We start from the raw sequence: 25,556 nt of genomic DNA on the forward strand, positions 1-25,556 counted from the left end.
GTTTGCATGGCAAGCACTTTACTATCTTTCCCCAGCCCCTGGAGTTTTATCCTTATGAAGTCAATTTTCTTTGAAACTATTTATTCCTATTTGGGAAGGAATGGAAAGTTAACCTGGTATAAGTCAGTTTCATACACGTCCTTACATTGATGTAGGTGTTATGGAACTGTACACTTAAGCTACATGCTGTGATCTGTTGCTTCTAAGTTACAAGGCTGCATAACATTACTGTATGGAATGCAGTAAGCAGTTGTAACACAATGAACATTTGTACAGCTGAACAGAAGAGGCACTGTAAAAACGTGTGTCTGTGTAAGGCAGTGTCAATGAATGGGTCTTGCAGGATTAAAAGTTGTGTGTGAGTCATTGATAAGTATGAGAGCTTAGGGTGTGATGGCGTTGGAGCTGTGGTAGGATTGCTGCTATCTGCCAGTTTGCTATCATAGTGACAAAGTGTATCTCATGTAGTTAGATGATCCTAGCTAGCACCCATTCGTGAAGAAAATTGGTGTTTTTTTTTTCTTTTGCTATAGTTTTTAGGGACCCTTGAGTACATTTATTCACAATAATCATGTTTATTTAGGGCACTAGGTAATAGTTCGGTACATTTGTATGATATATATATATATATATATATATATATATATATATATTGATTTAACCAGGATTCAGGTATCATCTCATACATTTAATTCTTCAAAATCTTTGTTTTGGATTCTGTGAAACAGTAGTAACTATATAGTAATGACCTGTGTAATATAGCACCCACTTATTCTTTTACCTTGTTTCCATTTAACAGTTTCTTCCCATCCTCACCTTCTTCCTCTGCTCTTCCTCCTAGTAACCCACCCACTCTTCTGCTTACTGGGCCTGTGGCTCAGCTGAAAAAGAAATTTTTTTAAAGTTGTTACTAACTCCTTTAAGAAAACTATAACCTTGTGTGAGAGAAATTTTTCATTAAGTATACTTTTGTTTTAGACTTAAGGTTGAAAAATCTCTTAGGTTCAGAGCCATTCTTACCAGGATTACATTGAGATGGAAACAAATTAAAAGATATCTAGAGGGGTCTGATGCAAGCCTATAATTCCAGCTGCTTAATAGGCTGAAGTAGAATTGCAAATTCAACCCCTATTAGAGCCACAGGAGTCCAAGTAACTTACAAGACTTTGTGGCAGAAAAAAAGTTGGGTAAAGCCAAAATGCCAAACATGATGGTTTGCCTTTAATCCTAGCACTGTTAAGGCAGATACAGGATCTTTCTGTTTACCAAGTGCCAGGTTAGCCAGAGCAACATAGTGAGACCCTTTCAAAAAAAAAAAAAAAAAGGAAACAAAGAGCTGGATGTCTCCCACAGAATGCCTTTCTACTCTGCAGAAAGTCCTGGGTTCATAAGGTCAGTATTTGGGAGGTAGGCACAGAAGGATCAGAAGTTCAACTCAAGGTCGTTGGATACATTCTTAGAGAGTTAAAGGCTAGCCTGGGTTATATGAGTCTGTCTTAAGGAAAAAGAAAAGAAGGGTTGGAAATACAGCTAAGTAATGGAGTATTTGCCTAGCTTGTGTAAACAAGGTTCCATCCTACACATACACACCAACACACCATTTGTTTTACTTATTAGGCTTAGTGAATTATATGTAATGCCTGGTAAATTTTTACTTTGCATCTTCTATGTTTGTGAAGTAATTCCCTAAAATTGCAGAAGAGCTTTGTCAGAGTAAAACAAAACAAAACAAAACCAAAAAAAAAAAAAAAAAAAAACCAACCAAAGAAACCCAAAACCATTATTATGTTTATAGGTGTTCAGCCGGCACATATGTCTGTATCCACATGTGTGCAGTGCCTGTGGAGGCAGAAGAGGGTACCGGTGGCTTTGAGCTACTGTGGGTGCTGGGAGTCCTCTGGGAGAGCTGCCAGTGATCTCCAGCCCTCTGTGTCAGATCTTGAAGCAGAAGTAACACAGAACTTTATTCTCCCCGCCTCCCTTTCTCCACTTGTCTCAACTGTCACTGTAGTATGATGATTGGTCTTGAGCCCTTAGAAAATATTTTGAGGGATGTTTTACTCAAATCCAGGTACTTCTGCATTCTTAGTGTCTCAGTGAATGCTTTCAAATTTGTCAAGCTTGCGTGGATCAGCTTCGCTTAGATTCTTCTCAGGTTTTCTTTATCCCTGAGAGCCTCAATCCTAAATATTCTAATTGTCCTAATTTTTTTCTACCCATGTATTATGTATAATAGCATCTTGTGTATTTCACAGTTTATGGTCTGTTAGTGTCCAAAGCACTGTGTTTATTCTCTGAGCTTTTCAGTTTTTCCTTAGCTGCGTAGCAATTGCCTCTCTTCGCCTTCCTATGCTAGGTAGGTGGTGAGCACTCACCCCTGTGCCAGTTCCATTGAATTCCTTCATCTTGAATTACAGAAAAAAGATTTGAAGTCCATTGAATAAATTGTAATTTTAAGAACATTTCATTTAAGATTATTTCCAGAGTACTTAGATTAAAAATAGAAGTATAATTGAAATTAAAATACAGTTGTCTTTGCTTTTAAAGTAATCTAGTGTTGGAAAAACACGAAACTTTATAGCAAACACAGATTAATAAATTAGTATTGTTAGGTGAGATGCCCTGGGCTTCTGCAAGAGTATTAAGTTTAGTTGCCGCATAGTTGAGTACTGCTCTGTTGGAGAATAAATCCATGTAGGAAATACTGGGTAAGTACTTTAATATTTAAAAACTTATTTCTATTTTAGTTGTTCAAATCTGTGAAACTTAATAGGCATATAGTGGATGTTTTTATTTGGCAGAAAGTAGTGCCTACAACCATTTTACCGCACTGCATTAACTTTAGTGTTCTTGAAAGCAGAACTCAAAGAAGCCTACTTAGTATCTGAAGTTTTCTAACCGAATTGTTCTAGATTGGTAGTTAAGTAACCATGAATGACTAGGGAGAGCTTCATTATATGTAGAAATGTTGCTGCCATTTTTTTTTCTCATTTCTTTTATTATTTTGATGTTTGTGAACTTTTTGAATCATTTTAAAGAAAGTTTCATTTTCAAGTAGAATTAAAGATAAGGTTTATCTACTTTTTCTTGCAAGGATTTATTGCACAAATTTAGGACTCCTTCCCCCCCAAGCAAGTCTGACCCTTCCTTACTATTGTTATTATTTCTGCTATATGTAGCGAGCAGCATGCCTTGGAGTAGTGGGTCACTATAAAGGTGGGCACTCTTGCCTCAAATTAGAACTCATTGCTGGGATCTGAGATCTCAACAATAAACTAACTGGTCATTTCCATAGTGGGAGATACTGCTTTCATTAACTTGGCATTATGTGGATTGCCAAGAGAAGACATTCACACCTGACTTTGCTGCTTCAGAAAAGTTGGGACACAGGAAGAGAGGCGTTTATCATTTTTAGACTCATTATGCCTCATCTCATGGGAAAGGTATACATAATTTGGGGTATTAGGTGAAGGGATTTAGTCGTTGTTATCCCCTCCCTCCTTTTGGTAAACCAGAATATCTTTGGGAAGTAGAAAAGGAATGGTTTACAAAACCTTTACTTTGTAAGTCTATACAATGTGTATGATAGTGCTTACCTAGAACCCCAGCACCCAAGTAACTGAAACAGGTGGGGGGATCTGAGATCAAGGCTAGTAATAAAATCCTGGCTTAATAAGTAAACATACATACACTTGCTTGATGGCTGATTTTTAAAAAGTATGAGTAATATATGCATCTTTGTTTCCCTTCTCTCATTCTTCTCTCTGTTCAGTTACTTCTCTTGAGGCAGCCTCATGGGAGCCTTTTCTTTTAAATAGTTACCACAAGCTTAGAAACTTATTTACCCTACTCTATATGTTCTCTCTTCCTTAACCAGCTGTAGTTCTTTTAATTGCTACATATTATTCCATTTTGATATGTCTCTGTGTTATTTTCCAGATTTTAAAAACTTTTTTTTTAAAAAAGTTTTATATGTATGGGTGTTTTTGCTGAATAAATGACTATTTACCATGTGTATATTCCCAGAGGCCCCGGAGGCCAGAAGAGGGTGTATATTCCTGTCACTGGAGTTATAGTCTTGAGCTACCATGTGGGTGCTGGGAATCAACCAAAATCAACCTGGATTCTTTGTAAGAACAGACAGTACAGAGCCATCTCTCCAGTCCCTAACTTAGATTTTTTAAAGCGTCCCAACTATTGTAATTTCTTTTTTTTTTTTGTTTTTTTTTTGTTTTTCGAGACAGGGTTTCTCTGTGGTTTTGGTATTTCATTGTGGTTTAAAAAAAAAAAACAAAAACAAACAAAAAAAACCCACCTCTAGTTCTGTTTAATTTTTTTGGTTTTTTGAGACAGGGTTTCTCTGTAGCTTTGGAGCCTGTCCTGGAACTGGCTCTTGTAGACCAGGCTGGTCTCGAACTCACAGAGATCTGCCTGCCTCGGCCTCTCAAGTGCTGGGATTAAAGGTGTGCACCACAACTGCCTGGCTCTGTTTAGTTTTTAAGACTCTTTTTATGGCCTACCATAGGTCTGTCTGATATTTGGAGCTGGTGGGGTTTTATTGTTACTTGTTTTAGTTTTTAGGTGTGTGTGTGCACTTGTCCTTGTAGTCCTTTTGAGGCTGGATCTGAGGCATGTAGCTGAGTTAGTTTTCCCACTTACATTATTGATGAAGATGGCACTGAACTTCTCCATAGTCTACTCAGCTAACTTATAAAACCCAGGCCCACTGTCCAGGGATGGCACCGCCCACAGTGGGCTGGGTCTCCTGTATCAATTAATAATCAAGAAAATGCCCCATAGACATGCCTACAGGATAGTCTGATGATGTAATCATCAGCTGAGAGTCCTTCTTCCCAGACGCGTGTAGGTTTGTGTTAGCAACTAACCAGCACAGTAATAAAGTGGGCTTTTGTGTGGTTTAGTTTCATTATATGACTGAGAGCACCGCTGGGGGATGACTTAAAGGCAGGCAGTAGTGTGTATTCCTTCCCCTCACGATTAGATCAGGCTGTGGTCTGTATAGTGAAACATAAAGTGTAGAGACACGCGACCATGCAAGCTGTGTTAGTGACCTTGATTCCGGGTCAAAAGCAAGTACAGTATGTATTATCAGCTACTGTGTTTAGTTTTCTTAGTTGTGACACTTTCTTGTTCACAGCTCTTAGACAAGCACAAGACTATAGAGAGCATGGTGGAGCTTTTGGACTTGTATCAGATGGAGGATGAAGCCTACAGCAGCCTTGCAGAGGCCACAACCGAGCTCTACCAGTATTTACTGCAGCCATTCCGAGACATGCGAGAGCTGGCCATGCTGCGAAGACAGCAGATCAAGGTATCACTTTTTTTTTTTCTTTTTAAAGCATGAACTGTAGTGACTCTAGTTCTGAGACTGGCTAGTCACACATTTTAATTACAAAAGAAGTTTAGAAATAGTGCAGATTCTTGGCCCTTCTTCTCCAAAGTTACTTGTTGGGGCAATAAGTACACGTATTGTACTCTTACTTGCACTTTTGAAAAATACTTAATTGCCAGTTACTTTATATAATAAATTTGGCATTTGGATTAAAGGGTATCAGTAATCTAAGACAGGATATTAGAATTTACTTCTAAAAATCAACTGTAGACATTTTTGAGACTCTAAACTGAAAGGCAGAAAACTGGACATGGGTGTCCACCAGCACTGGACTGCGTGTGATATTTACGGATATCACCTGTGGTTCAGCATTGACTATGTAAATTTAGGTTCATTTTCAGAGGGATATTAATTAATAACATTTGTTATAGACTATTTCCTCTGACACCATCAACCACAACTATTTGATTCTTTGTGCTTCTTATGAATACTTGAACAGACAGGCATATATCCTAGTAATTCAGTCTACCTAGCTCATAGTGTATCACATGAATGAGTATATGAAGTGGAACTATTACACAAATAACACATGTCCTTGTCCGTAGCTAGTACTGGTCACCAATTTAGGTGACTGTAATTCCAAATAATGTCTTAAAGTTATATTATTTATTATTACTAGTTACTATTAAGTTAGAAAATAACACACATTTTTAAAAAGGAATTATAATTGGTTTGACAAAGTATTTGTTATAAGTACAACTAAAAACAATTGCTTGTTACCTGTGAATGTGACGTAGTTTAGTTAGCAGCATTTCTTTTGCTGTGATAAAACACCATGGCCAAAGACAACTTGAAAGTTTTCAGGTTAAATTTCCCCATCACAGGCCATCACTGAGGGAAGTCAGAATAAAAATAGAACAACAGGGCAGGAACCTGGAGGCAAGAGCTAATGCAGAGACCATGGAGGAGTCACTGCTTACAGCTTGCTGAACCTGCTTTCCAATAGAACCCAGGACCATCAACCTAGGGATGGCACTGCCCACAGTGAGCTGTGCCCTCCATTCCAATCACCAGTCAAGAATGCACCAGAGGGCTTCCCACAGGATAATCCAGTAGAAGGCATTTTTTCAATTGAGGTTCCTTCTTTCAAAATAACTGGCTTTGTATCAAGTTGACATAAAACTAACCAGCACAATTGAGACTTGTATTTGGATTATAGTCAAGCTAGCTATATCAATAAAATTTTAAAATCCCTTTTTACATTTTTTGTTTTTTGCAGTGGTTAAATTGAACCTAAGGATTTATGTTTTAGATAGCCTCTTTACCACCCAAATTCCTAGAAACTATTTTATCTTAGTTTATGAAGATAAATTAGTGCCTAAAATAAAGGTAGAAACATGTTTCACAGTGTATATTATGTGTAGAGATAATTACCACTTGAAAAATCTTGAAGTCGGGAAAGTAGCACAATGTATACTTACCATTTTGCTATTAGGAATGCTGAAATTTATTCTCCAGCTACATTTTCTTATGTATTGTGTCAGACTTGTATTGAGTTGATCATATTATAAATGCATTTTCTAACTTAACTGTACTCTGCAGAGATTTTTGGTTAGTCCAGTCTGTATTGCTTACATTCCCGTGTTCCCAAAGCATTGCCTTGTAGGACCTTCTTCCACTTTAGATGGACTTATTAACGTCTCTGGCAGAACTGATTTCTCTCTGCACGCTTGACAAGACATCAGATGTAAAACTGAAGCTCAAGAATATTTATGACATTGTTTGTTGGAGAGGTCTAAAATATCCGTTGAAGGTTCTCTCTGAGGACACTGACAAAAAGTGGTAGAGTTAAGGGGCAAAACAAAATAAATGGAACAAGATCGAGACTAAGTGGGAAACAAACTAAACCTAGACAAAAAATAAGTGACACCTGACCCTGGTTACATGAAAAATATGTGTTTTAGAATTCATCTAAATTTTTTGTTGTTGTTCTTTTTTAAAGAAAGCAGTAAAGATAGATTGTGTATGTGTGTTGAGTGGAAATTGTTTTGTTTTATAACAGGGTCTCTCTTTATAATCCTGACTGTCCTTGAGCTCACTATGTAGACCAGGCATGAACTCAAGAGACTTTTCTGCCTCTTTTCTCTTGAGCACTGGGACTAAAGGGGTGTGTCACTGTAACATGAATTCTAGTTGGTCTTAATAAAATCTCAGTGTCGGATATAGGGATTAATGCTGAGAAGATCAGAGAAGCAGATTGGCCAGCCACTAGAAGGACCTCCCCTCTCCTATCCCTACGGTTTCTCTGTAGCTTTGGAGCCTGTCCAGAAACTAGCTCTTGTAGACCAGGCTGGCCTCCAGCTTCCAGAGGTTTGCCCACCTCTGCCCTCCGGAGTGCTGGGATGGACCAAAGGGGCCATCCTGTCCTCAGCTTTGGAGCCTGTCCAGAAACTAGCTCTTGTAGACCAGGCTGGCCTCCAGCTTCCAGAGGTTTGCCCACCTCTGCCCTCCGGAGTGCTGGGATGGACCAAAGGGGCCATCTTGTCCTCAGACTGCAGCCGTCTCAAACACGAAACTGAGCCTGAGTTCCTGTCTCTACTTCCCTAGTGCTGGGATTAAAGGCATGTGACCCCAAGGGTTAGGATCACCTTTGTGTGAGCTCTGTCTCTATTTTAAGACAGGTTCAATCTTGTGTAGCCCAGGGTGGCCTTGAACTAACAGATCCCTCTGTCTCCAGAGTCCTGGGATTAAAGGTGTGTGCCACCGCTTTCTGGCCTGTTGTGGCTTAGCTCTGCATTCTTATCTTCAGTCAAACTTTATTTGTCAAAATATCATTACATGTCACCATTCCCAGCTTCCATTTCCATCTTTTCACTCCTTTTACTCAATATTATTCCAGAGGTCTAGCCAGCCCAAAAAGTCTGTAAAATAATACATAAAAGTATAATACAAAGTAGTATAATAAAAAATACAAAAAAGAAATAATACATAAATTGGAAAAACTGAAATAAGGCCCATTATTTTTAGGAAGATCACGTAGAAAATTCTAAGGACTCAAAAGAGCTGTTAGGAAGAATATATAAGTTTAATGTATACAGTCATTATGAAAGATTTGGTTGCATATTGTCTTCTGGATGTGAACAATTGAAAATTGAAGTTTTTAAAATGCTACTTACTTTAACAGTTCTTGTACACCAAACTTTCAGTAATACAATTCTTACTTAAATGCTGAGGTCACTGTAGTAGTCTGACTGTGCCTATTGCCTTGGGATGCAGTCCCCAGCAACATAGGACAAGTAAACACCAAAATTTGGCAGAAACTATAAGAGTGCCTAACTTGAGAGGTATTGCATATTAATAGGTTGAAAGACTCAGTAATAATTATAGTCTGTCAGTATGCTGGTCTGTTCTATTACTGCAACAAAGTGTCCGAGGTAGGCTTCTTATAATAACAAGGGAAGATAGTCTGAGTCAGGGTGCAGGCTCTGGCGAGGACTTCACTAATACCCCCTTTTGGTGGTTGCAGTAATAGGAGTTGAAGTATGAGGATAAGATCGTGCAGTCAGCCGGGCGATGGTGGCGCACGCCTTTAATCCCAGCACTCGGGAGGCAGAGGCAGGCGGATCTCTGTGAGTTCGAGGCCAGCCTGGTCTACAAGAGCTAGTTCCAGGACAGGCTCCAAAACCACAGAGAAACCCTGTCTCGAAAAACCAAAAAAAAAAAAAAAAAAAAAAAAAGATCATGCAGTCAGTTAGTCCACAGTCCCTTGTGAGGGTCGATAAGCTGAACTGAGAGCTTCTTACCTCCCATCACTACTGTCAGGGGGAACAAGTTTGGGAATTAGACTATAGCAGTAAGATCTCATTTAATATATCAAATTAAATCAAGTTAGCAGTGCCTTTATAGTTCTAGTATTTAACTTAATAATAAAACTTTTCATATACAGTAGTGTTTTGTGTTTTATTTATACACATACAAGGGCTAAATTGGTCATGGTGGTGCACACTCTTTGATCCCAACACTCAGGAGGCAGAGACAGGCAGATCTCTGTGTGTTCAAGGCCAGCCTGGTCTACAAGTTCCTGGACAGCCAGGGCTGTTAAACAGAGGAACCCTGCCTCAATACCCCCACCTCCCCAAAAAAGTAGAAGGGCTAAATCTGACTACTTATCATCTTACATACTTAACCAAATTATGGTGAGAACGCTTAAGATCTGCTGTTATGTTTTTAAAGAATACTACATATTGATAAGTGTATTTTACTATGTTGTAACAGATCTCTTTAGTAGTCTTCCTAACTAAAATTTTGTACCATTTAACTAAAACCTTCTCTAAGCCCCAAATCCCTCCCTTCTACATGAGTTAGTGATACCATTCTACTCTTTGTTAAAGGCTGAATGACATTTTGTTTTTTTCCCTAGACAGGGTTTCTCTGTGTATCCCCAACTGTCCTGGAACTCATATTTGTAGACCAGACTGGCCTCGAACACAGGGAGATTCGCCTGCCTCTGCCTCCCTGAGTGCTGGGATTGAAGGCGTGCGCCACCATTAAAGACTGGCTGAATGACATTTTTATGTGTTTGTGTGTGTGTGTATATATATGCATGTCCACGTTTTCTTTGTCCATTCATCTGTTGATGAACACATGCCTTCATTCCATATCTTTATTTTTGTGAGCAATGCTGAAGTTAACTTTGGAACCTCCTATCTCAGCATACTGGCATTAAGTCCTGGGTCATATATCTAGAAGTAGGACTGGAAGAATGTGTGGTCTGTTTCCAATTATCTGAGGAGCTGCCACAATAGTTCCCACCAACAGTGTGCAAAACCTCCTCTCTTCGTCTCCTTCCCAATATTTGTAATTTTTTGTCTTTTAATAATAATTGGGGGTTCGGGTCCCTTCGTGGTCGCTGCAAATAATATCCCTTTAAATAGGAGTGAGATCATACCTCATTATGGATTTGACTTAATTTCTTTGATTAGTGCTATAGAATATTTTTTATATACCAGTTAGCCACATGTCTTGTCAGCTTAGGGTCTTTGCCCAAAGAGGTCTGGTAGGGAATCATATCCAGGGTCTTTTAAAGCCACTCAGAGAGTTTCCCTCAGCTTTCTCACTGCCCAGTCTGGCCTTAAATTTTGTATCTGCTTTGCTGGCACCCCAAGTAGCTAGGATTACAGGTTCAATGCTAGAACACCCATCTCACACTCTTGGCTGGTATATTAACAAACTCTGATGGGGTTGGAGAGATAGATGGCTCAATGATTAAGAATGTTTACTACTTTTCCAAAGGATCTTTTTAAAAAAAAATTCATATTTAATGTTTGAGTGTACTGCATGTACACCTGCATGCCAGAAGAGGGCATCAGATCCCACTATAAATGGTTGTGAGCCACCATGTGGTTGCTGGGAATTGAACTCAGAACCTCTGGAAGAGCAGCCAGTGTCTTAACATCTGAGCCATTTCTCCTGCCCCTTTTCCAAAGGATCTTAATTTAGTTCCCAGCATCCATAATGGGTGGCTCATAACCATCTGTAACTCCAACTCCAGGGGATCTACAGCCCTCTTCTGACCTCCACTGGCACCTTAACACACACATATACACATGCATACACGCACATAAATAAATATAAAATAAATGTCTTTTAAATAGTTCTTGATAATTGCTCATTGAACAAGCAACCCCAGTGTCTGGAAAAGTTACATTGTACTATAGTATCAATAAGTATGTTCATAAATCTGTGTTGGCATTTGTTTCACTGAAGAAGCTTAAGCTAGGTTTTCCCAGTATCTTAACAACAGATAGAAATAACCTAATAAATTCATGATGTGCTTTTATAATAAGGAATCTGTGCCAGAAAATTTGTATTTATAAATTAGTTTTATTCTTCTGGCTACCTAAACTGACACACACCTTTTTCCATGTTAAAACAGGCTCTGTTTTCTTTCTATCCTTGGAATTCCAAACAGCTGTCATTGTTTTTAAGCACACAATCCAACTGAACAGGGCTGCTGCCACATCTTCAAGTTTCCCAAGTTAGGAAAAGAAGTTAGGAGAGGATTGCTGCTCAGAGCCTTGAGTACAGTAAAATGATGAGGCAAGGTTTCTAGCAGCGGATTGCAGCATTATATATAGCTGCTGAGTTCAAGTCATCCACAAAGGAGCAGAAGAAATATGTTGCAGGAAACTGACGTGCTTGTGTGGTTTGGTGTGGTGTGGGGTGTGTGTGTGTGTGTGTATGTGTCGAAGCATGTGTGTGTTCTGTTGTGAGTGTTGTGAGGTGGGGATAGACAAGTGCTAATCCAGCAGCAATGTGCAAGTTATCATCAGATGAGTGTGCTATTCTGTTTGGCTAGTAACCTTCTCCTACAAAAGCCATAATATAGAAGTTCAGTCTTTTTGGTGTCTATCCCCTCCTTTTGTCTGTTAATGGGTGGTACGCCCATGTATTCATGTAGGTGGAAATGATTTCCGTCTTAATGTTCTGAGCTTTGAGTTTGTATGTTCTTTGTGTTTATTAAGTTTTTATTCCGTAGTTAAATCTGTTGGAGTTTGATCAGAAAATCAAGATAGTAATTTCAACAGTGAGTGTTGTAACACTAAGATTTGTTAACTGGTATAAAGTAAAGCAGGTAATTAAGAAGGCAAGAAAGTAAGCTACCTCAAAGGAAGCAGTTATAAAAATAGTCACCACTTTTAGACATGAAAGAACTAAGGAAAGGGACTGGATTTATTGAGTTAAACACAGAGGGCAGGGTCCCTGGAGTTATATCCTTATAAAGAGGATGTTGCCACTCAGGAGGCAGAGGCAGGAGGATCTCTGTGAGTTTGACCAGCCTGGTCTAAAGGAGCTAGTTCCAGGACAGGCTCCAAAACTACAGAGAAACCCTTGATCCAGACGTCTAAAGATAGGACACTTGGTGTGCTGGTACTGATTGTCTTAGTGGAAAAGGTAAAGTGTTTATGAGGTGCCAGGGGTGGTGCACACCCAGCACTCCAGGAGACAGAGGCAGGTGGATCTCTGTGCATTCAAGGCCAGCCTGGTCTACAAGATTTAGTTCCAGGACTGACACCAAAGCTACAGAGAAACTCTGTCTCAAAAAACCAAACCAAAACAAAACAAAACAAAAAGTGTTAATGAGGCTGACAAAGCTGCAGACCTGACTTTGTTGTCGAGGAAGGAACTGTTAGGCTGGAGTATAAAAGCAAGTCTGGGATGATGCCTGCAGGTGCAGCCTTTCCATTGACACTACCTGAAAAGGGTTTGCAGATTCCAAACCTAGCATTTTTTCTTTTTTTTATTATTTTATGTTTTTAATTATATTTATTATAATGAGAGCTCTACATTTCTCTCTGCTCCCCTCCCTGCTTCTCCCTCCCTCATTCAATCCTCCCCCAAGGTCCCCATGCTCCCAATTTACTTAGGAGATCTTTTCTTTTTATACTTTTTACTTCCCATGTAGATTAGATCTATGTATGCCTCTCTTAGCGTCTGCATTGTTGTCTAAGTTCTTTGGGATTGTAGTTTGTAGGCTGTCTTTCTTTGCTTTATGTTTAAAAACCATCTATGAGTGAGTACATGTGATAATTGTCTTTCTGTGTCTTGTTTACCTCACTCAAAATGATGTTTTCTAGCTCCATCCATTTTCCTGCAAAATTCAAGATGTCATTATTTTTTCTACTGTGTAGTACTCCATTGTGTAAATGTACCACATTTTTCTTATTCATTCTTCGATGGGGGGCATTTAGGTTGTTTCCAGGTTCTGGCTATGACAAACAATGCTGCTATGAATGTAGTTGAGCACATGTCCTTGTGGTACGGTTGAGCATCCTTTGGATATATACCCAAAAGTGGTTATTACTGACTCTTGAGGAAGGTTGTTTTCTAATTTTCTGAGAAATTGCCACACTGACATCCAAAGGGGTTGTACCAGCTTGCATTCCCACCAGCAATGCAGAAGTGTTCCCTTTTCCCCACAATCTCTCCAGCATAAGTTGTCATTAGTGTTTTTGATCTTGGCCATTCTTATAGAGTTGTTCTGATTTGCGTTTCTCTGATGACTAAGGATGTTGAACAATTCTTTAAGTGTCTTTCAGCCATTTTAGATTCTGTTGAGATTTCTCTATTTAGGTCTATACTCTTTTTTTTTTTTTTATTGGACTATGTGATCTTTTGGTGTCCAATTTCTTGAGTTCTTTGTATATTTTAGAGATCAGACCTCTGTCTGATGTTGGGTTGGTGAAGATCTTTTCCCATTCTGTGGGCTGTCATTTTGTCTTGTTGACCGTGTCCTTCGCTTTAACAGAAGCTTTTCAGTTTCAGGAGGTCCCATTCATTAATTGTTTCTCTCAGTGTTTGCTGCTGGGGTTATATTTAGGAAGTTATCTCCTGTGCCAGTGCGTTCAAGTGTACTTCCCACTTTCTCTTCTGTGAGGTTCAGTGTGGCTGTCTTCATGTTGAGGTCTTTGATCCATTTGGACTTGAGTTTTGTGCGTGGCGATAGATATGGGTCTGTTTTCATTCTTCTACATGTTGATATCCAGTTATGCCAATACCACTTGTTAAATATGCTTTCTTTTTTCCATTTGATATTTTTGTTTCATTATCAAAGATCGGGTGTTCGAAAATGTTTGGATTGATATCTGGGTCTTCTATTTGGTTCCATTGATCCTCCTTTCTGTTCTTATGCCAATACCAGGCTGTTTTCAGTACTGTAGCTCTGTAGTAGAGTTTGAAGTCAGGGACTGTGATGCCTCCAGAGGTTCCTTTATTACATAGGATTGTTTTGGCTATCTTGGGTTTTTTGCTTTTCAAAAAAAAAAAAAAGAGTACTGTTCTTTCGAGGTCTTTGAAGAATTTTGCTGAGATTTTGATAGACATTGCATTGAATCTGTAGATTGCTTTTGGTAAGATTGCCATTTTGACTGTGTTAATTCTGCCTACCCAGGAGCGTGGGAGATCTTTCCACTTTCTGGTGTCTTTTTCAATTTCTTTCTTCAAAGATTTAAAGTTCTTGTCATATAAATCTTCCACTTGTTTGGTTAGAGTTACTCTTGAGATATTTTATGCTATTTGTGGCTATTGTAAAGGGTGTTGATTCTCTGATTTCTTCCCCAGCCATTTTATCATCTATGTACATGAGGGCTACTGATTTTTTTTTTTAATTAATCTTGTATCCTGTTATATTGTTGAAAGTATTTCTGAGTTGTCGAAGTTCCTTGGTAGAATTTTTGGGATCACTTATGTAAACTATCATATCAGCAAATAGTGAGAGTTTGACTTCTTCTTTTCCAATTTGTGTCCCCTTGATCTCCCTTTGGTGTCTTATTGCTCTAGTGAAGAGGAGGTGCAGGGAAAAATGACTGGTCCAGAAAACTGCTCTCTGAAGATGACATAAGTAGCACATTTTACATGCTTTGCCTTTATTTCTCTGGAAATTCATTATGTAATTGAAATTTATTTTATCTGTGATTTGATCTATATTCACCTACAGTTAAAGCATAATTTTGTGTTATGAGAGACTTTGTAAACATTTATTATTAAAAACAATTGGATTCTATAAACTTTCTCATTCCATGTCTGGTGTTAACTCCCCATTTATTTCAGGTAGTCTCAGTTTAGCAGCTCTAGTCTCTCAAAGATCTTCTTGGATGTCTATCTCAGCTCTTTCTGGCAGTTGTACAATCTTTCGATGTCAGGCACCATTGCCTAGTGAACATTCTCTCTCTCTCTCTCTCTCTCTCTCTCTCTCTCTCTCTCTCTCTCTCTCTCTCTGTGTGTGTGTGTGTACACACCTTAGATGACCTCATTTACCCTTAGAGTTTTATAAATACTCTCTTTGTGTTGTTGATGCCCAGATTTATATCTCTGGCCGTGACCTTTGCAAAATTAATTCCAGTGCACACAAAAGTAAATCCTAGATATCTTCCTTTTTCAAGTCCCATCCCCCTCAAATTAAGGGTGTTAAATACCAGGTGATTAAATTTTACTTCAGTTTTAGGTTATGATGTTAATTTGGTTCTTGCATTGCTTAGGGAATATGACTTGTTTTATTTTAACTTTCAAAATTCATTAATGATTTTCATAGATTTGATACCTGATGTTTTTTATTTTATACCTGATGGGTGAGTTAGATTTACCTGTTTTTCATTTAATATGTACAGGTGTTTTGCCTGCATATGTTCATCTGTATACCACATGTGTTCCTGGTACCCATGGAAGCCAGAAAAGGGTGTCAGATCCCCTGGGACTAGAGTTACAGATAGTTGTGAATCACCTATGTGTGTTGGGAATTGAATCTGGTTCCTCTAGAAGAGCAGCCAGTACTCTTAACTACTTTTTGAGGCAGGTGCTTTCTATGTAGCCCTGACTGTCCTGAAACGTACCATGTGTAGACCAGACTAGCATTGAACTCAAGAGATACGCTGCCTCTACCTCCTGAGCACTGGATTAAAGGTGCGTGCCAACACTCTAGTTTTTCATTATATAACAGCATTTTTAACTTTCTTTCCCTCATGCTTCAGCCTTCTAAGAGCTAGAGTTATAGACATGGGCCACCATACCCCGCTTAAATGTTTCTTATTAATTTTTTTTTAGTCAATCTTCTGAATGTGATGAAGCAGGATTGTGTGTATACATGATCTGTTTCTGTTCATTTTGTTGTTTCACCTTTGTTTGTGACCAGGTCACAAACTACATAGCTAGTTTTTTTATTATTTTTATCTTAACGGGATAGATGCTTGCTTAGGATATGTCAGGCCTTAGTACTTGAAAAATGAAAACAATAAATAAGGAAAATTTATTTAGAGTCTTTTCAGTATGTACATGGGTATATTTTTTACAATATCACCAATCATAAAATCTCTTTTTAATATTTAATGGCTTTTAAAATTAATCACTGTACAAGTAATTGTTAATCTTAAATATTATTATTGTGCGAAAATAAATTGTTCATTATCTCAACACTTAGAAATGACCAAACTCTTTGTGTATTGTTACTATATATGTAAAAGGGTATGGGAGGGTGGAAGAAGGTAGAAAGGGAAGGATGGAGGGAAGATTCACATGTCATCACTATTAAGTTACTCTGTAAATATCACTAGTGTCTCTTCTAGAGCAGGGTACAAGTAGTGTTTTTTATTTTAGCACCAAGCCTGACTAGTTCCTGGCACATAATATTCATTAAATGTTTGAAGAATACGTAAAAAGATTTTTTCCCCCTTTTTCTCTCTGAAGATTTCCATGGAGAATGATTATCTGGGACCTCGAAGAATTGAGAGTCTACAAAAAGAAGACGCTGACTGGCAGCGGAAAGCTCACATGGCTGTGTTGTCTATCCAGGATCTCACTGTCAAGTATTTTGAAATAACAGCTAAAGCACAGAAAGGTAAGTTTTTCGGTAAGATTCCTTAGGCATTTTTTGATGATCAATAGTTTTTTATGTTTAGAATAATTATATAGAGTTGGGTAAGCACCCCAGCACAGAGTTAACTATTATTAGCAAGGCAAGGTCTCCTTTCAGTTCCTTTTAGGCATGTGTCTACCCATATGCATTCTGTAAATCAGTAGAAAAGCTAGGGAGTACTGCTGTTGGAGGAGCCACCAGAGAAGACTTCTCAGACATGGGTTGAAGTCTTTTTTAGCTGGTTGTCAACTTTACTGGGTATTGGAGATCCCATTGTAGGTCTGAACCTTTTTTAGAGGGAGCTTTTAAGCACAGAATCTGTGTTCTGGGTTGACATATTTGAGATGTGGAACCACAGAAGCCAAAAAGCAAGGTTAGTCCCTTTAGAGATATTCTCAATATTAGGTACTTTGGATTGGGTCTTTGTTTTCACTTTGGCAGGTGGTACTGCTTACATGCTGAGTTTTATGGCATAAATGGTACTCTATCATAGACTCAGTTGTGCTAAAATCTGGGGGACTACTAAGGTCTAAGCTGGCCATGTTTCAAGTACAGAAACAGACACGGTAAGATCATTTCATCTTGGATAGAGCCAGTTAATGGATAAACATAACTGAAGCAACTAACTATCTATATACACACACATGAAGTTTTTAACAAAACTATACCTTAACAACTGTAAAATTTATCATACTTAAAACAGAATGTTTTCCCCCTTGTAGTATACTCTACTTTATTGATCTTACAGTTGCAGTAATTTATGAGACAATTTTAAAAGATGACCAGAAATTTTAAAAAGAGAAATATATTTGATACAAAGCAGACAATAGGGATGTTTTCTTTGAGACCTTAAGATTGAGGTTCAAGGAGATGCTGAGTTGAAAACTTTCAACTCTATTGTTAGTATGCCCATTCATGCTGCATTAAATAATAAAAAGGTTCTTCGTCTTGAAGTAGTTTAGACTAAGAGTAAGCACAAACTTGAATTTCATCGCTAATATTTTCTGTTACCTCTGTAATTTGTTGTTTGTTGTGTGTATGATGTTTGTTTGTTGACTTTCCCTAACAAAGGGTTTTTCTCCATATTTATTAAACAGTACAGAAAACATGATATGGGAAAGGAATGAATTTTCTTCTATAAACATTTTAGACTTTTACAAGAGATGTTTTACTGATATAAGATGACCCAAGATAGTATTCAAACTGCAAACATGTTATCAGCCTATCTCTATATGTTGCTTCCAACATTTATAGTGGATGTTTGTTTTCTTTTAAGGTTGAGCGCAACCTGTTGGCTGCTTCTAGCAAATGATTACTAAAACACACACATACATTATTTTGGGACAGGGACACGGAAGTGTATATAGTAAAAGATCAAAGCTACATGTCGGGAGAGACTGCTAGTTCATTTCCTGGCTGCCCGGCAGCTCAGTTCCTAAATAACCACACAAACTGTATTAATCAAATCACTGCTTGACCCATTAGCTCTAACTTCTTATTGGCTAACTCTTACATCTTAATTTAACCCATTTCTATTAATCTGTGTATCGCCACATGACTGTGGCTTACTGGCAAGGTTCTGACTTGTCTGTGTGTTCGCAGTTGCGGCTGTCTCACTAACTCTGCCTTCTTCCAAAATTCAGTTTAGTTCTTCCTGCCTAGCTCTATTCTGCTAAGCCACTGGCTGAAACAGCTTCTTTATTCATTAGTCAATAAAAGCAACACATACAGAAGGACTTTCCACACCAGCTATATATTTAGCTTTTTTTACAATATGATTACATTGAAAATTGAAGGTATAGTAAAGGTGGGTTCATTGTTTTTTTTAAGAGCAAGTTAGACAGGCTGAACAAATAATAAAATAGATTGAGCATATAGTCAAGGCATGCTATTAACGTGGTTATAATTTTTGACAAAAATTCAGTTTTTGAAAATGAGATATCTTCAGGAAAAAGCTGTTCCCTCACTTAAGATTCACCAAGAACAGCAGTGACTATAGCAACAAAGCTCAGAGAGACTAAGAAAAGGGAGCGCATCCTCTACGGAAGCAAACTCCTTATCTTAGGTTGGGAACATAGGTGCTTTTAAAGACAAAGTCAAGAAATAGCAGTATTATTGAAGTAAGCACCAAAGGCTTGAAGTAAGCTGGCTGTATTTGAGCATCAGTATAGGAACGGGAGAAGTAGGCATAAGGAGCTGACTTACAATTATCTTTTAACATGAACATAAATTATTGTGAATTCATTTCTTCTTAAAGGAGTTGTGGGGCTGGAGAGATTTCTCTTCCAGAAGACCTGGGATCAATTCCTAACACCCATGCGGTGGCTCACTTTTGTCAGTTAATTCCAGTTCCAGAAAATCCAGTGCCCTTTTCTGGCCACCATAGACACCAAGCACACATGGTGTGCACAGACACACACGCAGGTAAAACACCTGCACATATAAAAGAATTTCTGAAACTTTTATGGCAAAAAAAATTGCTAAATTCTTGTCTTAGTCAGTATTCTATTGCTATTACGAGACACCATGGCCCTGGCAATTCTTAAAAAGGAAAACATTTAATTGGGCTGACTTACAGTTTAGAGGGTTTAGTCAGTTATCATGGTGAGATGGTAGCATGCAGGCAAGCATGGTGCTGGAGATGGAGCTGAGAGTCCTTCGTTTGAATTTGCAGCATCAGGAAGTGATTGAGAATACCACAATTATATTGTAAAGATGGTTAGGACAAAATAACAATACAAAATTAATCACCTTTGAAAATATAAAAGGCATGTCGCAATGAGTATATCTCATTGCATTTTGAACTAATCTAATTGCCATGCTTCATTTATTAAAATGTGATTGGGTATAAAGATACAGAGTTAAGGTTTCAGGTGGACACCACAGTTAATGCTCCTATCAGTATTTTTTTTTTTTTTTTTTTTGGTTTGGCTTTTCGAGACAGGGTTTCTCTGTAGCTTTGGTGCCTGACCCAGAACTAGCTCTTGTAGACCAGGCTGGCTATCAGTATTTTTTAAATCAATTTTTTTTTTACTTTTATGCATGTGCCTATGTGATATATATTTAAAATGTGTGTGTGTGTATGAGAGAGAGAGAGAGAGAGAGAGAGAGAGAGAGAGAGAGAGAGAGAGGAGAGAGAATGAGAGAGAGAGAATGAGAATGAATATGTAGGTTCACAAAGAAGCTGGCTTTATATGTCTTTGTGTGCTGCCTAATGTGGGTACTGCTAATTGTCCTCTGGAAGAGTGGTGGGTGCATCGAATCGCTGAGCTGTCTCTCTAGTGCTGCTTTTTTTTGAACTGGAAGACATTAACTGTCTGTCAGCAATTAGCGTCTGAGTCAGGCCTATGTTATTACAGACTGAGACACCCTTTCTAGGTGGCAGTGTCGCACGCCTTTAATCCCAGCACTTGGGATGCAGAGGCAGACAAATCACTGAGTTTTGGGGGAAGGAAGAGGGTTGTGCTATCTTTTCATAGCTGATGGTTGCATTTTTACCTTGTGGATGAGAGCTGAAATAGTGTGTGGCATTAGTTGCATCTAGTTGTCATAGAATTTTTAGAGTATACATGATGAACCATGAAATGTAGGATTGAATGTTTAGAATATTTAGGGCTTAGATTTCAACTAAAACATAATATGCTATGTATTACACTTTTAACATGTTCACCCCCATTCCTAAATGTTATTTTTGTGATTAATTTTTGTTGTTTTTTTTGAAACAGGGTCTCTCTATGTAGCCTTGGCTATCCTGTAACTGATTCACTATGTAAATGAAGCTGGCCTCTCTCACCATGCCTAGCTTTAAGCTATTTTTAAAAAAATAATTTATACGTATTTTTTATTTATGTATATGTATGTGAGTCTGTGTGTTTATGTATACCACATGTGCACAGAATCCTGAGGAGACCAGAAAAAGGCATTTAATTCTCTGGAGCTGGTAATTGCAGTTAGTTGTAAACTGCTGTGTGGATGCTGGCAACCAAACTCTGGTCCTCTGCAAGAATAGTAAACATGCTTATCTCCTCAGCCATCTCTCCACCCCATGTTGAAGGTTGATTCTTTGTTTTGTTTGAGGCAGTGTCTGCATAGCTCTGGTCTGTCTGAAATTCACTGTGTATACACAAACTTAAGAGGTTTACCTGCCTCTGCTTTCCGAGTGTTGTGATTAAAGGCATGTAGCATTGCTCGAGCTAACAGAGAATGTACATTATTAGACTATAATTTAGTCTAAACATAATTTATTGTGGGAATCAGTGAAATCTAGCACCTTAGTTCCTTAGTGTCTAGTAGTTTTGTGCTTTACTATCTCTCCTAAATTATTATTACCAGCTGTGTATGATCGGATGCGAGCAGATCAGAAGAAATTTGGCAAAGCATCGTGGGCAGCAGCTGCAGAACGCATGGAAAAACTCCAGTATGCAGTTTCTAAGGAGACTTTGCAAATGATGAGAGCTAAAGAGATTTGTCTGGAACAGAAGAAACATGCATTGAAAGAAGAGGTAACAGAAGCCGTCATTAAATATATATAAAATGTAAAACATTAGGATTTGTGTACATTAGTTTCTTAGTTTTGATTGAAATGTTTTTTGACACATTTTTATATAACACTTTATAACACTTATTATACTGCCAGTTTTTTTATGCATTCATGTGTGTGTGTTTATGCACGAGTGCAGATGTGGATGCACATGTTTGTTTGTGGCTGCACAAGGGCAGTCAGCCTTGGGTGTTATTCCTTAGTTGATGACCACTTCATTTTTGAGAATCTTTTACTGCCCAGGAGTTGTCAATTAGGCGGGGCAGGCCAGTCCAAGTCTCCACCCTCTCCAGCACTTGGATTTCAAATCCATGCCACCATACTCAGCATTTTTATGTGGGCTCCAGGGATTGGGTTCTTAGATTTGCACAATATTTTAGTTTCTTACTGATGCTGTGATAAAATGTAGACCAACAGAAACAAGGGGGATTTATTTGGTTTATAACTTGAGGTCACAATCCATCCCTGAGGGCTGTCAAGGCAGGAGGTTCACCCAGAAGTCATGGAAGAATGCTGCTTGCTTACTTGTTCTTTCAGTGGTTCAGGCTCATATTCAGCTAGTTTGTTTAAATTGCCCAGGATGGCCAGATGTAGTGACACACACCTTTAATCCTAGCACTCAGGAGGCAGAGGCAGGCAGATCTCTGAGTTTGAGGCCGGCCTGCTCTACAGAGTGAGTTCTTGTCTTGGGGGTGGGGTGGCGACTCTCAGGGAATAGTACAGGTGATTCTAGGCTGTGGCAGGCTGACAGTTCATGGTAACTAGGACACACGGCTCTCTTCCTATCTCAGTTACTTTTATACCTGTGATAAGACACCATGAACAAGGCACCTTAAAATGAAGGGAGTTCAACTTTGGGCTCATGGTTCCAGAAGATCACAGCCCCAGACCAATCACGGCAGGAGAAGAGCAGCAGTCAAGCAGACATGGCACTGTAGCAGTAGCTGACGGCTCCCATTTCAGTCTAAAAAGGAGCATAAGACAGAGAAAGCCAACTGGGAATGGTGATAGTCTTTTGAAATCTCAGCACCCATTTCCAGTGACACGTGTCCTCCAGCAAGGCCACACCTCCTAATCCTTCCCAGACAGGTTACAAACTGAGGACCAAGCATTCAAATATGATCCAGTAGGGCCGTTATCATTTAAACTACCATACTTTGTAGCCCATTTTCATATCTTTTCTGTGAGATGTTTGTGATGGCCCCCACTTCAAGATTGCCACCTGTAGAAGTTCTGGACACATGGTATCTTTCTTTGCCTAACAGTAGACAGCTGAACACTAAGGAGCAAAAAGGTCAATGGAACAAGGTCCAGTGGAACTTCGTTGTTTTTAAAAGCAAGTTTCTCTGCCAGAACTTTAGGAAGAGGCAGTGAATTGTGCGCACATTCTGCTGATAGTTTTGTAAGCACTACAATCAGTAAATGTTAAGGACTAGAAGTATGTTTTTGAAAATGAGGGCACTGAATAGTAACTGCAGATTGAGGGTAGTGTGGGAAGTAAACCCGATCTAGATGCTCACAATCAGGCTTCATATACTCCTCTCTCAGTATTTAACAGGAAGAAGTGCAATCAAGGGCCAGAGAGATGACTCAGTGGTTAAGTACACTGCCTACAGAGGATTGCGTTTGATTCCCAACGTCCACATGGTGCCGCCCTGAGGGTGGCAGTCACCCCTGTTCCAGTGGATTTGTTGGCCTCTTCCAGCCTCTGTGGGTACTGCATACCTATGGTGCACAGACATAGATGAAGATAAGACATGTATACATGTAAATTATTTTAAATTTAGGTATTTATTAAATGTTGTCTGCTTGCTTTCCTTTATCAGCTTTATACCTTGGAATAATTGTTTATTTAGTACACATTATTATTATGTATATGAGCTAGAATCTCCCTTTGTGACCTTGCCTGGCCTCCTTCATGTCTCCAAAGCAAATATTTTTAAGTTTTTAAAACATTTGTGTGTTTTTATTTGCAAATTTAAGTGCCCATGGTTATGAGTAGTTGTAAGCTGCTTGTTGTGGGTGCTGAGAACTAAACTTGGGTCCTAACCAGAACCACTTCTATAGCCCCACAGACCCATGATTTTTTTTTTTTTGTTTTGTTTTGTTTTGTTTTTTCGAGACAAGGTTTCTCTGTAGCTTTGGTGCCTATCCACCTGGCCTTGAACTCCCAGAGATCCGCCTGCCTCTGCCTCCCAAGTGCTGGGATTAAAGGCATGCGCCACTACCACCCAGCAGACCCATGATTCTTAAAGGTACTTTAATCCTCAAACTCTGATATTCTGTTTAATTCTTCTTCTTTCTTTGCTATTATTTTTTCCTGATTTTTGGAGTTCTACACAACTCAAATTACCCCTTTGTCTTAGTCACTGTTCTGTTGCTGTGAAGAGACACCGTTACCAAGGCAACTCCCTGGTGACTAAGCATTCAGATATATGTTTAATGGGATTCCTGCACTTTCTGGTGTCCCCAAAGGGGAATCGTGGAGCACAGGGGCGGGACCTCCAAAGATGGAGGACTTATACTTACATGTGTAAGATGGAATCTCAGAGTTGTTTTGATTTGCATTTCTCTGATGACTAAGGATGTTGAACATTTCCTTAAGTGTCTTTCAGCCATTTTAGATTCTTCTGTTGAGAGTTCTCTGTTTAGGTCAGTACTTCATTTTTTTTTTTTTAATTGGATTATTTGTTCTTTTGATGACCAATTTCTTGAGTTCTTTGTATATTTTGGAGATCAGACCTCTGTCTGTGGGGTTAGTGAAGATCTTTTCCCATTCTGTAGGCTGTCGTTTTGTCTTTTGACCGTGGCCTTTGCTTTACAGTTTCAGGAGGTCCCATTTATTAATTGTTTCAGTGTCTGTGCTGCTGGGGTTAAATTTAGGAAGTAGTCTCCTGTGCTAATGCCTTCAAGTATACTTCTCACTTTCTCTTCTATGAGGAAAGTAAGCCCAGCTTTCTTAGTCACTGCCTCAAATGAGTAACACAGGTTGGTTTCCTCTGGAATGCAAAAATGGTTGTTGCTGCTTTAACACCCAGCCAGTTGAAATTACATCTACCATAAAAAAGGAAAGCTACAAAGGAGTAAAAACTAGGAAAAGAAAAAAGAATTCTCTGTAGTCCTGGCTGTCCTGGAACTCACTCGGTAGACCCGCCTGGCCTCAAACTCAGAACCACCTTCTTCTACCTCCTGAGTGCTGGAATTAAAGGTGTGCACCACCACTGCCCAGCTATAGAAAATTTTATCATTATCTAATTAATAATATCTTTTTCATCTCTTTTCTATATTTTCTACCCATATTCAAACCAACGTACATATATATTTATACATTTACAAAGCCATATACATTTAGAAGTCATTTTATTAGGGAATGTAGCTCAATGGTAGAACGCTTGCATAGAGTGCACACAATGCCCAGCACTAAAATAATAATGAAATGTTAAAGTCACATAATGTAGAATATTATCTACAGTGTAGAATATTATCTACAGTGTAGAATATTATCTACAGTGTAGAATATTGTCTACAGTGTAGAATGTTGTCTACAGTGTAGAATGTTGTCTACAGTGTAGAATGTTGTCTACAGTGTAGAATGTTGTCTACAGTGTAGAATGTTGTCTACAGTGTAGAATATTGTCTACAGTGTAGAATGTTGTCTACAGTGTAGAATATTGTCTACAGTGTAGAATATTATCTACAGTGTAGAATATTGTCTACAGTGTTGCAGAGAACTACATAGTAAATAATCAAATTTTTTATCCCCACTGGCAGTGTAAGATTGTTACAGTTTGAAAAACTATGTGTATTTACTTCTAAGAAGCATCTCTTGAAATATTTAGCTGTTTTTTTCTAACAATCTTTTCTTTTAAAGACTTTTTTTTTTTAAGAAATCTGTTTTTTGGATTCTTGTCTGTTATCCAATATAGATCTGCTTTTCTCTCATTCTGTCGGTTTCTCATTTGATTTTAAAGTACTAAATGAAACCAGGTGCGGTAAAGCATGCTCTTAATAGTTCTGGCACCTCCAAGGTAAGACAGGAGAGCTGAGTTCAGTTCATCCTCAGCTGCCTAACAAGTACAAACCAGCCTCAGGCGCGTGGGTGATCCCATCTCCACACCTTCACACCTCATGGATTTGTCAGGCTGCACTCTCATGCCTGCTTCTGATAGTACAGATCAAATTTTTTTTTAATTTTTTGTATATGATTGTTTTACCTGTATGAATACCATATAGAGCTTGGTGCTCACAGACGCCAG

At 38.6% G+C, this 25,556-nt stretch overlaps 1 protein-coding gene across 1 annotated transcript in view; it reads left to right on the forward strand.

Annotated features, from left to right (window-relative positions):
• Positions 1–25,556, forward strand: part of Jmy (junction mediating and regulatory protein, p53 cofactor) — a 65,224-nt gene that overhangs the window by 9,531 nt on the left and 30,137 nt on the right. The window contains exons 2-4 of the mRNA XM_057789647.1: positions 5,159–5,332; positions 16,592–16,742; positions 21,093–21,262. Coding sequence (XP_057645630.1) covers positions 5,159–5,332; positions 16,592–16,742; positions 21,093–21,262 — 495 coding nt within the window. The remainder of the gene's footprint in view (positions 1–5,158; positions 5,333–16,591; positions 16,743–21,092; positions 21,263–25,556) is intronic.

This window comes from Chionomys nivalis, chromosome 15, assembly GCF_950005125.1.
Source record: "Chionomys nivalis chromosome 15, mChiNiv1.1, whole genome shotgun sequence".
Taxonomy (NCBI): Eukaryota; Metazoa; Chordata; class Mammalia; order Rodentia; family Cricetidae; genus Chionomys; species Chionomys nivalis.